General features: G+C 44.3%; 1 protein-coding gene across 1 annotated transcript in view; it reads right to left on the bottom strand.

Annotated features, from left to right (window-relative positions):
• Positions 1–12646, bottom strand: part of TOP1 (DNA topoisomerase I) — a 65849-nt gene extending 53203 nt beyond the window's left edge. The window contains exons 1-2 of the mRNA XM_068207528.1: positions 12489–12646; positions 11964–11988 (exon numbers count right to left, since the gene is read on the bottom strand). Of these exons, the coding sequence (XP_068063629.1) occupies positions 11964–11988; positions 12489–12521 (58 nt within the window). The 5' untranslated portion in view covers positions 12522–12646. The remainder of the gene's footprint in view (positions 1–11963; positions 11989–12488) is intronic.

Raw genomic sequence — 12646 nt, 5'->3', positions numbered from 1 at the left:
AATGTGTTAGACAGAAAGCAGTGCTTCCAGAACAGTTTTACACCTCCACCTGTGAAACAAGAAAATGATGCACTTGCCATTTCAACTGCTTCTGCCTTTTGCCCAGGATTTGATTTAAGAATTAAATTACTAGGATAGCCATCTTATTGCCAGCTGCAGCCTCCATCTACTGCAAGACAAGCTACAGACTGGGGCAAATAAAACCACACCGTGCTGGGCTCTCCCAAGACCTCATGCTGACAACAAAAGCTGCCAAGCACAGAGCATCAAGGGCCAAGCTGTACTTTTTGTACCTATACAATTAAAACAGCCTAAAACCCAGAAAGCAGCTTCCTTTAGACACAGGTGATGCTGAATAAGCCCAGTTGATGATGATAAAAGAAAGACATTGTTTATGACAGCTACCAAAATCCAGAGAGCAGCATATTTTAAATTAGAAGACTATCTACTCAGAAAAACAGGTATTTCAAGGACAGCCTGCTTATGCTCCCTAATGAAGTGCAGGTGACATACACAGCTATGATAACATGACTCAGACAAGATGACGGCTCCTCTGACAGTTTTCCAGGTTTTGGAGTAGGAAGAAGGCAGGAGGATAGGAGATTGCAAAAGTGTAAAAGGCTCTTGAAAAATGCAAATGTTTTCCACATTCACGTCCAAAGGTATCCTGGACAGCTGGAGAGATGTCCCATCTGATGAAGCAAGACAAAGTAACCCAAACACCTACACACTTCTAGGATGACAACTTGTGAGTATCAGAGTTAACAGCACTGACATTCAGACTCTGATTTGTGCCAGTGCTTGCTTACTGCAAAGATGGATGCAGATGACACCTACAGAGGGATTGGGCAACACTGCAGAAGTGAATCAAGGTCACTGTTGTTATGAGTTCATCTCACTCATCTTGCACTGCACGTCTGTCCACGTGAACCTACTGCCCCTGGGTGTCTGACCATCCTGGGTGTCTGGCTGGTTACACTGGGCACAGGAACACAACCTGCACCTTACTTTTTCTACTGCAGAAAGCACTCAAAGACTTGCTCTGTATCCCTGAGGTGCTCTGTAAACCACGCTGCAAGAATCTCATCTTCAGCCAAAACCCATGCTGAAACCCAAGTGCTGAGGGGAAACACCAGCAAGGAAAGTTAACTCTGATCCACACATCAAAGGGTTTGCTGTGCACAAGCAGCATTACCACAGATACAGCACATTTTAACAGCCTCAGTGACATTCCTGGCCCTCAAAAGAAAAGCAGGCTGCCTTTTATTCCCCATCTGGTGGTCATTAACTCTAGAGAACAAACCTCAGAGTACGTCACTAGCTCTCCTTCATCCCTCCATTTTGTACATACTGCTTGTGTTGCAATGAATCATCCCCTTCACATGGATCTCCAAAGAGCTCCAGCTTCCCATTTCCCAAAAGGCTGGATTAAACTGGAGAGTGCTCGTCTGACTTGTAAGGTGCCTTCCTAAGGCAAGTTTAAACCAGTACTTGCCCATCCCAGCTATTTTATCTTTCCAAAAACTGATCTTACTCACACACTCACCAGCACTCACAAACTGGGAGAAGACAATTTGCTCTTCCTATTGCTCCAGGCCCAGTTAGGAGACACTCAGCAAGGTGGCCTGTATGGTGCAAGAGACTGACATACCTGATACCAGAACCCTGCACACAAACCAGGAAGACACTGTCTCCCTATTGCAAATCCAGTGATTTCACTAATTGCAGAACCTTCCACACAACATTTCTAATTTGTATTGTATCATAAGTATTTGTAAAATAATATAGTACTACAGAAAAAAATGCCCACCTTAGCTCCTGAGATGAGATTTGCATATAACAATATGCTAAAACTGCAGAAGCTCCTCTGGGTTTTTCTTTGTGCTGCCCTTTGATAAACACCTCAGTCTTAAGCTGCAGAAGGAATTAAAAGTCAGAAGCAAGTGTCCAAGATGGAACTGAATCTCTGTCCTAGCCAGACAGCTTTACATCTATTTCTGTGCTGGAAAAAATCACTCCCACTATGTTCTGGTTTCTCCACCTCTGAGAAGAGCATAGTACTCCCTCTTTCCCCACTGTGTTGCCTATTTAAACAATATGGCCTTAGGACAAGATAACAATGTACAGCACAAAGGACCTTAAACCCAGACACAGCATCCATGAGTAACAAAATGTCCCTCCCTGGTGCTGCCTGCCTTCAGCTTCAAAAGTCTCTCTTGCACTGCACCAAACCAGAAGCTGGAGTAAGAATTGCCAACTTATCAACTACTCATCTCCCTAAGGACAGCACAAACTCCATCCAGTTACATCTGCTGCAGAGCAGATGAAGGAAGACAGCCTTCCACCTGGTTATCAGGTTTCCAAAGAGACTGTAAGTAACAGGGGGTCTTGTCTCCTGCCACCACCTGTACTTTTCTCTTCCTAAAACTCTGCTTACAAGTTCTGCTTAAACTCTAACTCCAGAAATCTCTGCCTTTTACTTAGAAAATCACCACGTTTCTCAACTCTACCTCCAGCTACTGAAAAATCTGCAACAGACACTGTAGTTTAAAGGGGAAAAACACATGGAAGTGCCTTCTGTCCTGAAAGGTCTTTATAAACCACCTCTGCAAAACAAGAAAGTGCAACCTGAGAGGAAGAGGAGCAGCTATTTTGACAAGTCTGGCCCTTGTTCAAATACCAGGATAAGCCTTGAGTAGTAAAATATTGCCATCAATAAAAAGTTCAACTAAAGTACATTGCCCTGGCCCTAAAGTACAGGTCATGTATTCCATTTTACATACACAGGAAAAGCTGTTGCAATGTTGTTCAATTGAAAATGTGTACAGAAGTGACAAATGAAAGAAAAAATGTTCTGGATAACACTACAAGTTCATGCTCTCGTGTGTCAGAAGCTGTGTTAGGCAACAGAGCAGAGTATGTGACAAATGCCAGGAAAAAATTAAAAAGCTATCTGCACTTGGAGATTGCTCCATTCCTAGGAGTTATTTTCTTGACTTTTTAACTATGAAGCCACATCTCTGGCCAATGTCTAAAAAAAATGTTCTTAAAATTACTCCCTTTGGACACTGCCACACATCTAGCTGCACCAAATTGACAAGACATTTGGATGGAAACAAGACAACTTCCAATTTCCTGCTGCATACACTGAGTAGTAGAGTGAGCCCAACACTTCAGTATTTCCAGAGCATTTGGTAAAACTTATTTCAGGGCAGCCAACAGCGGGTTTTAGACAGAAAAGCTGTATGCAGTTTATGCATGTTCAACACCAGATCTCATATCTCATTTCTTCTTATCATTTATTCTTAAACACAGCAAAATATTAAACTACTGAGGTCCTGGATGCTTGCTGCAAAAATTAGTAACACTATGCAAATCAATGACTGGGATTACAAAATGAGCAATAAGGAATAAAAGCCACCAGGGTCTTATTTTTAGAAAATCATTGAAAAATAGCATTATGGAAGAAAAATGGACATCTTGAAGAACCAGAACTATGCCTTCACTGAGAATGTAAGAGTATTTCTCCCCCAAATAAAGCTGCACTATGTGCTGAATGCTGCGTGTGTGAAAGACTGTCAGCTGTACACTGCAGCTGATGAGTCCTAGCAGGCACTTAGCTAGTTGTCCAAACAACTAAAACATCAGTGTGTTATCAACACCATTCTCATACTAAATCCAAAAGCACAGCACTGTACCAGCTACTACGAAGAAACTTAACTCTAGCCTGCCCAAAACCAGGACACAAGTATATCCCCACAATGGAATGTGAGTTTAATGGACATGGCTAAAGATGAGTTACATAGACTGATCAAAATATTTTAGTGAAGCTGCAAGTACACTCCAAGCTTTCCTGAGGCAGAAATCAATCTCTCTCCAGTGATGGAAAGATACAGGCAGCTGCAGAATTACTCTGCTGCAAAGCTGAATTCCATGAATGTCCATCTGCCTGTAACATGTCTATGCTGGGCAGAATTATGAAGGAAAATCTCCATCTTTTGGTGGGCACCATGAGGCTCAGCATTCTGCATATCATACTGATAGAGAAGGAAGCTATTGTCTTGCTAACACTCCCTAAAAAGCTCCTTCTCTGACGAAGGTATAAGGTAAAAATACATACAGGGACACCCACACAGCTCACAACTGCACAAAGCATATGGCAAGCTTGAACATGAACAAATACACTCACGTCAAAAATATCGATAAGGAATCCAAAAACCTCTACTGATCGGAAGCTCTGTGGGAAGTAACTGTTGTCTCTTTGAGACTGAGAGGAGAGTCCAATTAAAACCATTTTCCAACAGTCTGATGCTGTCCCTCTTTACTCTGCCATCATCCCAATTTCAGAAGTCAACACCTTCAAACTTAGAAAGGGATTTAAGTACTCCAGAGATGCAGGGTGTTTTTCTTGAGGAGACACTGTCTGCTGAGGCTGAGTGACAAGCACCTACACTAACTTTCCTGCTGTGCCTCCAGTGAGCCTGCACTGCCCCCATCCCATCAAGATAAGCATTTCAGACATTTTCCAGCCCCCGCCTCCAAAGCCTCCCAAGACAGGAGTAAGGCATGCTCACTGCTGCCCGTCCTTGGGACTCCTTCATATTGGGAACAGGCAGATCCCAAAGCCAGAGCAGCTGTCAGTGCAAGTCATTCTTCCAAACTGAACTACTGCTGCAACCACCTTCGAGAGAAACCGCTCAGACTCAAGCAACAACCATGAAACAAGGTGAACTTCCCCAGGGTGAAGCAGCAGTATTTTATTCTAGCAGAGAAACAGGCCTTGAGATGATGGAAAACATCACCAGAACTTTGTGACAACATTAGAACATTTGTGAAGCAGTTCTTACTTGAACCGCTGTCCTTCTACTCATCTTCCCTCCAGAACTCCATCTCTATCATTAATATTAATAGAGAACTAATTGCCAAGGTCTCCCACGTCTCCAAAAGCATCAAGTCTGATTTCCACCAGTTTTGTTGGAGGATCTCCCAGATTATTGTTTGTTGCAAGGACTGGCACAAAACTGTATTTCCTGCCACCGCTCCTGCTGACACAGACAGGGATTTTAAAAAAATCCTATTTTTTTCTCAAAGAAGTTGCAGAATCATTGATGCTAAGTACACGTTACAAAAGAACAAATTTCAAGAAGACTGACTACTGCTCCACATTCCCCACTACCATTCTCAACTCTGGAGCTCTCACTTGTTCATCAGCTGAGCAGCTACAGAAGTCAAATTCAGAAACCAAATTTCCACTTGAAAACATGCAGGTATGTTCATATTTCTGAAGCCAAAACCAATTTTTTTAATCCTCCTTATACCATGCAGGTCACAAGAATCCAAAATTAACTTCACCCTTTCTTTTCACATCACCTTCCAAAAGTCCTAACTCTCACTGTGACACCACAAGATATTACAGCAGTTGACTAAGATCAGGAGTTTAAAAAGCAAGCATTCAAGATGAAAATATTTCCAACTATAAACCTCATTAAATCCACTGGAACTATTTAGCATTTATGTCAGCCAGGACATTTTGAACAAACGCTGTGCTAAAAATACTGTAGTCTCATACACACCGGGAAACCGCTACTACAACGTGTTCAGCTGAGCTAGGAAATAGCAGGAGCCTGCAGCAGAAAAGGCTCTCTCTGCTCTGCCTGGAACAGCACTTCCACGCTGTAGTAATTCCAGTGTTCAACCAGTGATGGACAGGGGAAGCCACCAGAGCACACACAGAGGAACTCGCTGGAGCACGCAGCTACTGGCAGAGTAAGGACAACAGCAACTGGGAACACTGTTTAAAAGGAGTAATCCTATTGCAGCTATCAACTGGGTTTAAAATTTATTTTCTACTGGGTTTTTTTTTTGAGAAAAGCAGAACAGCAGCAAACTCACTGCTGAAACCACAGCAAGTCCATACCCTTCTCTGATTCCCTGACTAGGAGGAACAATTCTGAAATCTAAAGATGATCCATATTTGAATGCTGACAGTGCTGAACAGCTCAGAACAGAGTCCTGCAGGGAGAAGGTACAGATAGGTATGCTCTGTCAAAAGGGACAGTCCCAGGACAGCAAGGTAATAAACACCGATTTCAACATTGAGTATCTTCTCTCAGATTTGGAAATGTAAGACACAGGTCTTCAAAAACCCAGGCAGAAGCAGAATATATAACACTAAATAGATTTTGCTCCCATGTTTTGGAGTGTGAGGTTTTCTATAAAATGGGGAGCAGTATCTGTAAAACTGGAAGCCACAAAATCAATTAAATGTCATAAGCCAATAAATATTTGTGAATGTTCTACAAGGATATGATAAACTGTATCAGCACAACCAGCTCAAGTAGACTTGAAAGAGAAACTGTTCCATCTTGAAAAGCCACAGGAAAAGAAATCTGCAATGATTTCCTAGGTTAAACTGTATTTCTCTTAAATAGTAACTGGGACATTAAAGCTCATCCCTGCAGTCTAGTAACAAAAAAGCAGATATACTGCCAGTGCTCCACTGATTTTAGCAGAACTACAGCAATTTACAACACCAGGAAGAATCTGACCTGGAGCCTCCCTCTAACAGGGCAGTGGCTTGTGCTATTTCAGCAGGTATTACTTTAACAGGAATCCAGTGAAATCATTAACAGAGGAATTTGAGTCAATGAGATGTTAAGTACTTGCTATAATTACATATTATTGCAGTTTCTGCTGACAGTGCAACTCAGGAGGTTGGAATTCAATGAACTATCTAACAAGTATCTGAAGTCACAGCTGTAAATGAAATTAAATCTGATTTGTGCCTGATCACATTTATGAGCTGTGTGTCTAATTTACATGAAGCCATGTAAAAAAAGCACACTTTTACACAGGTCCCCTGCTTCAAAATTTTTCATGTTTTACAAAGTAAACACAGAAGCCCTGATAACACATTAATAACAGAGAGTGCTTAACACTGGAGTGAAAAGAGAAACATCTTAAGAAAACCTGCTAGGAGGAAGAAACACACGGACCATTAACCCCCAAAACACATCTTCCAGCACATTTAAGTAATTCTGCTGAGTTTTAACAAAAACACTAATCAGCTGCAGCTCCCAGAAACACACTCAACTCCTCACTCCCACCAGACACTCCTTAAGTTTTAACCTAAATGCTGAATGTGTCAGAACAATTAACACAACAGACCTCTAGGTCTTTAGCAAAGCCCTTTTGAGGCTTCTGCGGGGGGGAAAATAGATGCAACCAATTTATGTAGCACATGATAGTGAAGAACAGCTTACCAACAATATGTTTATTTACATTTCTGAGAAGTGTCATGAATGATAAATTTATTTCAGAGTACTCTCACCTATCACAATCTGAAGATTTCCATAGTGAAGCTACACTGTCATATCCTAACAAGCCCTGTGAGAGATTGCTGTGAACATATTGAAAATCAATGCAAAAACAAAATTAAGAAATTTTGCAGAGATTGGCATCTTAAATAAAATACTTCTGAAATAATAAAAAAAAAAAAAACACACACACACACACACAAAATCCGACAAAAATCTAAGTGGTTACAGACTTAAATCTACCCAAGTATTGTTCTGAGGCTGTGGGCAGCACTTCCCACAATGCAGGCTCACCACCAGCACTGCAGTCTGGAGCGAAGGCAGGGAGCCATGCAAGGAAGGAACAAGCTACATTCTTTTGGATTCTCATCTCCATGTATCACAGGAAAAGCAAAGGAAATTTTCAGCAGAGATATCAATCTGCACCTAAATACTATTAATTACCTTTTGTACTTTGGATCCCTTGCCAAACGTTTGACATTTAAAGCATTCCTGAGACATGTTCCCAGGGAACTTAAAAGACAGTTTCTCCCTGACATGTCACACACACAGAGCACAGGCAGTGCCTTCATGCTTCCTAAATCCGTGCAGTTTGTTTAGCACGGTGGCTCTAACAGCAGCGCTAAGGTACACACAGCCCTGTGCCAGAAGTGGCCCTGCTCTCCTTCAAAAAACTCTCACCCATCCAGAAGGCGCCAGCAAAGGCAGCAGCAAGGAAGCACAAATCTGGTCTCCAACAGACTGTTTCACAACCACTGAGAAATCCTAAAGATCTCTGCTATGTTGCTCTACAGTTTGTTAGCATTTAAATCACCCACACCTCTTATTGCACAGCTCTGTCATACATGAAACATGAATTTAATGCAAAACACAAAACGTGCTGAAATTCCTTAACTTGTAAAGCAGTTGGTTCAGCACTCCTGTTATTTAATTTGAATTTCCCTCTTGCTCATTCCTTCACATTGCCAGACTGATAAATACACAGATGCCCCATGAGCGCTTGGGCCAACATAAAAAGCCTGCCAGCTCCTGATAAGATGCTGCAGCAGTAAGGGCTTTGGTTTTTTTCCCTCAAAAAATACACCCTCTTAAAGCAAGCCCCTCCTTCATACGTGTTTGAATTCCAGAAGCCACCTCTGTGATGCTGGACAAATTCACACTTGACTCCTGTTAATGCACTGTAATGGTTACTCCAGTGATACTTGACCTCAAATTGCATCTTAACATTACTGGCCAAATCAACTGTAAGCAAAAAGCACTGCTTGGGGTGATGTCCTCAGTCTCCACACTGAGCAGTTCTGGATTTTACACAAGTTCTGATCACAGGCTGCTGAGCAGCCAAGGCACTAATAGTAGTTAGTAGAATTTAGTAGTTTTGGAATGCAATTTTATTATTTTGCAAACAAAAGTAATTTTTATTTATTGCACTCTGCAAACACAATGGGAGAGCTCAAAGTCAAGATAAATTGCTTTTAGTCTCATCATTGCCCTCAGTAGTAAGAGGTTTTTACATCCAACCTGAGTAACAAAGCTCTTAAAGGCAAAACTCAATAGAATCCAAATCTGTGGAGGTGGGGACATTTTCAGCATCCAAGCTGTAGTTGGAAACAACAGTTTTGGACTCCATTTCCCTTCTGATTGCTGAAGGCTGCAAGGATGTTACTTGCAGAAAAGGCTGGCTGTATCAGCACAATATTGCTGTCAGCGTGGTCTGCAAACAGGCACTGCTAGGACTGAACATGGAAAATTCTTTGCAATGCGTACGGATACTAAAAATACAGCTAAGGTGAAAAAAAATACCCACTACGGCCAAACAGGGGGGAGAACCTGGATATTGAAATGGAATGCAATTACTCAAGTTGGAATTTGCCCAGGACACTCTTGCTTAGAGTGATCTGGCTATTTAATGACAAGAAATGGCCAGGAACATGTACTTACTGCTGGCACCCCCTCTCATACCCAACGCTACCCTGCTATCAATGAAACGGGTGTGTAACCAGACCCAGGCTCCAGCTACAAGCAGGCTGCACCGTGGTGACCTGCAATGGGCAGATCCACCCAACCTATTGCAGCTGCAACAACTTGTGTGACCACAACCCGAGGTAGTGTGTCCACTGACCCAGATAGAAACATTAATAACAGCAGGAAGCTTCAAAGTGCTTAAGCTACCCTATTACTGATACACTAGCCAAAAGTCACCCCAAACACTCTTTATTAACGAAAATGTTTACTGCTGCTACACTCAACACGTAGAATGAGTCAGTACCAGCCCCCAGGAAGAAAACTTCCCTTTCCCCAAATGTGGTGTACAGGAGGCCTAAAAGGAGAGTTTGGCTCTACTGTTCAGTGCTGCCTGACAATAATCAAAGTACAAACCGATTCTGGGGGGGGGGGGGGGGAAGCAGCACTTGGGATTCCTACTACCCACTCCTAATCTTTGCCACTAAATAGGATCAGAAAATAAAAACAAGAGCCTCAGTGCTCTGCCTGAAGGAGAACCGCTGTTCTCGCATCCGCGCGTGACAATTCCCGACGCACCAGCGCAAAGAGCTCCTGTGCAGAGGAAACAAGGCTCAGAGCAAGCAGAGGTGACAGATTTTCAGGGAGATCAGGGGTGGTCACAAGGTCAGAGAGTCCAGTGTCTATTCAGCATTATTCCCTTAGCAAGACTAACAGGGTTACACGTACGTTCCAGTGCTGAAAAGGGTTTTGGGGTTTAGGGGCCTCTGATCAGTGACAATGATGTTACATGACTGCCACAAATAATTACAATAGGAGGGAAAGGCTGCTGATGCCTACACTGGTTTGATTTGTTGGGTGCGCTTGATTTACCAGGAATTCAGTTTTTCTGTCAAGGTGTCTTACTTTGAATTTCTGTATTGAATTCCTTCAACACATGGTAGAAATAAAAACCACAGGAGTTTTAAGAGCTGTATGACTAAAACTCTTAGAAGAATAAAACAGCACATGGTCACAATAGAGGAGAAAAATCCCTCCGAAAGGTTCACTGGAAGATGGAGTCAAAAGGTCAAATATACATCACTTCCTCTATGTAAAACAGAACTAAATAACTACAGCTTACCAGGGAGTATTTTTCCCTAAATAAAGATGATCTTTAGATGAAGCAAGTATTTTCCAGCACAAGAAGGCTACAAGCATTCCTATATAAGTTTATATTTAAATTGCTTCAAGAGTTACACCCACCCGTACTTGGGAAATCCACTGCACCCTTTTTTCCTGATAAGAATTATTCATAGAGCCCCGCTATAAATTCAGAATGGAAATGAAGAGTTCAAAACCTGCATATTTGATACTGTCTGCTCCCTGCTGCGCACACACAATCACATTCCAATGAACTGACAGAAGGAAAGGTGCTCACAAGTGTAGATCTGTAAATATTTACATGCAGTAGCCTACAAGGCAACCAGGCACGTGGACATCATCCAGAAAAGCATTCTAAAAATTAGTGTAACTATAAGTCAAGCAGATATTTTCAACCACCTTTTCTGTCCTCTACCATCTCAGCAGCAAGGGGACAGCTCAGAGCTCCTCACACATCCCAAACAGTGACAGTAAAACACACAAAGGTTGGTTGTATACCCTCAAATCCCCTTCACCCTACTTAAGCCCTTCAATTTGACACCTATCAAATGAGGCAGGCTTCCAATCAGCTTGCTTTCTATAAAAATGAATAAATTATCAGAAAAAGTTAGCAGTTAACAGGCTGATTAGAAAAGACAGTATTGTATGTCTGTATATATATATGAACATAAATATAGACAGATATGCATATGTATTAATATATAAATATATGCGTATACAAAAATTATATATAAGTATATATATATTTTAAATTACAGGATTCCTGTAAATGTTTCTGAACAAAATGAAGTCAGCTTGCAAAGTCCCTGAAGTGATGCTGTCTACCTTTCTGGAATTGTCTACACTATGGTCTGTCAGGTTTTTTAAAGTAGGTTTTTATTTTAATTTTAAAAAATCCATCTAACAAGGTAAAGTCACATCATTTAAATAGCCAGGGAAAAAAAATAAGACTGATCTTAAAATGGATGCAGCAGCTTCTTTTAAAGAGCAACATGTTGCAATCACCTTTCATTTTAGGGGAAGGGAGGCATTCCCTCAAAGGAACAGAGACGGGGAGCAGTGGGGGGAGGGAGCCTGCGATAAAAAAAAAAAAAAAAAAGGAAAAAAAAAAAGCGACTTGGGATTTAAATTTTTTTTAAGCTAAAAACTTTGCTTTCCCCTCGGCTACAAGGGGCTGGTGCCGGGGATGGCGGCCCGGTGCCTCTGCAGAGGCGGCTCGGCGGCAGCTCGGGGAGGAGGAGAAGGAGAGAAAAGCCACAGAGAGAGAAAAAGAAAATGGCGCAGAGACTAAGTCCCGACCGTCGACAAGGCGACTTTCCAGCGAGGAATCGGGGCCCAAAGGCGACCCCGGCAGCGCCGCTGCGCTCGGATCGGGGGCCTGCGGTGCCCCCACTCGGGGCGGCGGGGGTCGGGGGGCGCCGATCCCGGCGGGAAAGGGGCGCTTTTGGCAGCTCGATGGGAACAATGGGGCCGGTGAGCGCGGAGCCGGGACTTAGTCTCTGGGACGCCATGTCTGTGCGAGGGGCGCGCCGGGGCCGCACTCACCGTTCGCTCGGAAATCCGCCTCGATCTGCGGGGAGAGCACACAGGGACACACCGTCAGCACAGCCGGGTCCGCGGCGCTCCGGGGGACCCCCACCCCCGCCCTCACCCTCATTTTTAGGGGAATTAAACACTAAACGAGAAAAGCCCGGCGCGATGCGGAAGGTGATGGGGGAACCGGTGAAGCGCCCCCCGGCCCCCGCACAGCTCATGGGAGGACCCCTCCCGAGCCCCCCAAAGGGGAGCGAGCCGGGGAAGCGTGGCAGCCGCCCCCTCCCCTTCTCAGCCCAGCCCGGGGGGCACACGCGGGTCCCCGCTCCCACCGCCCCCCATCCCACCGCGGGGGGACAGCTGCGCTGACAGGGCTCTGCCCAGACTTGTGGGGGCGGCCGCAGGGCACGGTCCCGCCGCTGGGGTTACGGCGGGTGGCGAGGCGGCCAGCCCAGGCCCGGCACGGGGAGATGCGAGCACCGCGGCGGGGGTCCCCCGGGAGCGCGCCCCGCGGGCGGCCACGCGGGGGGCGCTCACCTGGGAGTCGTTGTGCAGCTGGTCCCCGCTCATGCCGGAGGCGCGGGCGGCCGGGCGGAGCGGGAGGAGCGGCGGGCAGAGGAGCGCCGGGCGGAGCGGGACGCGGGGAGCGCAGCGCGGTTGTGTAACAGACTAAGTCCCGGTTTCGGCGCTCTGCG

Source organism: Anomalospiza imberbis, chromosome 17, assembly GCF_031753505.1.
Source record: "Anomalospiza imberbis isolate Cuckoo-Finch-1a 21T00152 chromosome 17, ASM3175350v1, whole genome shotgun sequence".
Lineage (NCBI taxonomy): Eukaryota > Metazoa > Chordata > Aves > Passeriformes > Viduidae > Anomalospiza > Anomalospiza imberbis.
Note: the sequence above shows the minus strand (reverse complement) of the source record. Positions and strands in the feature narration are given on the sequence as shown.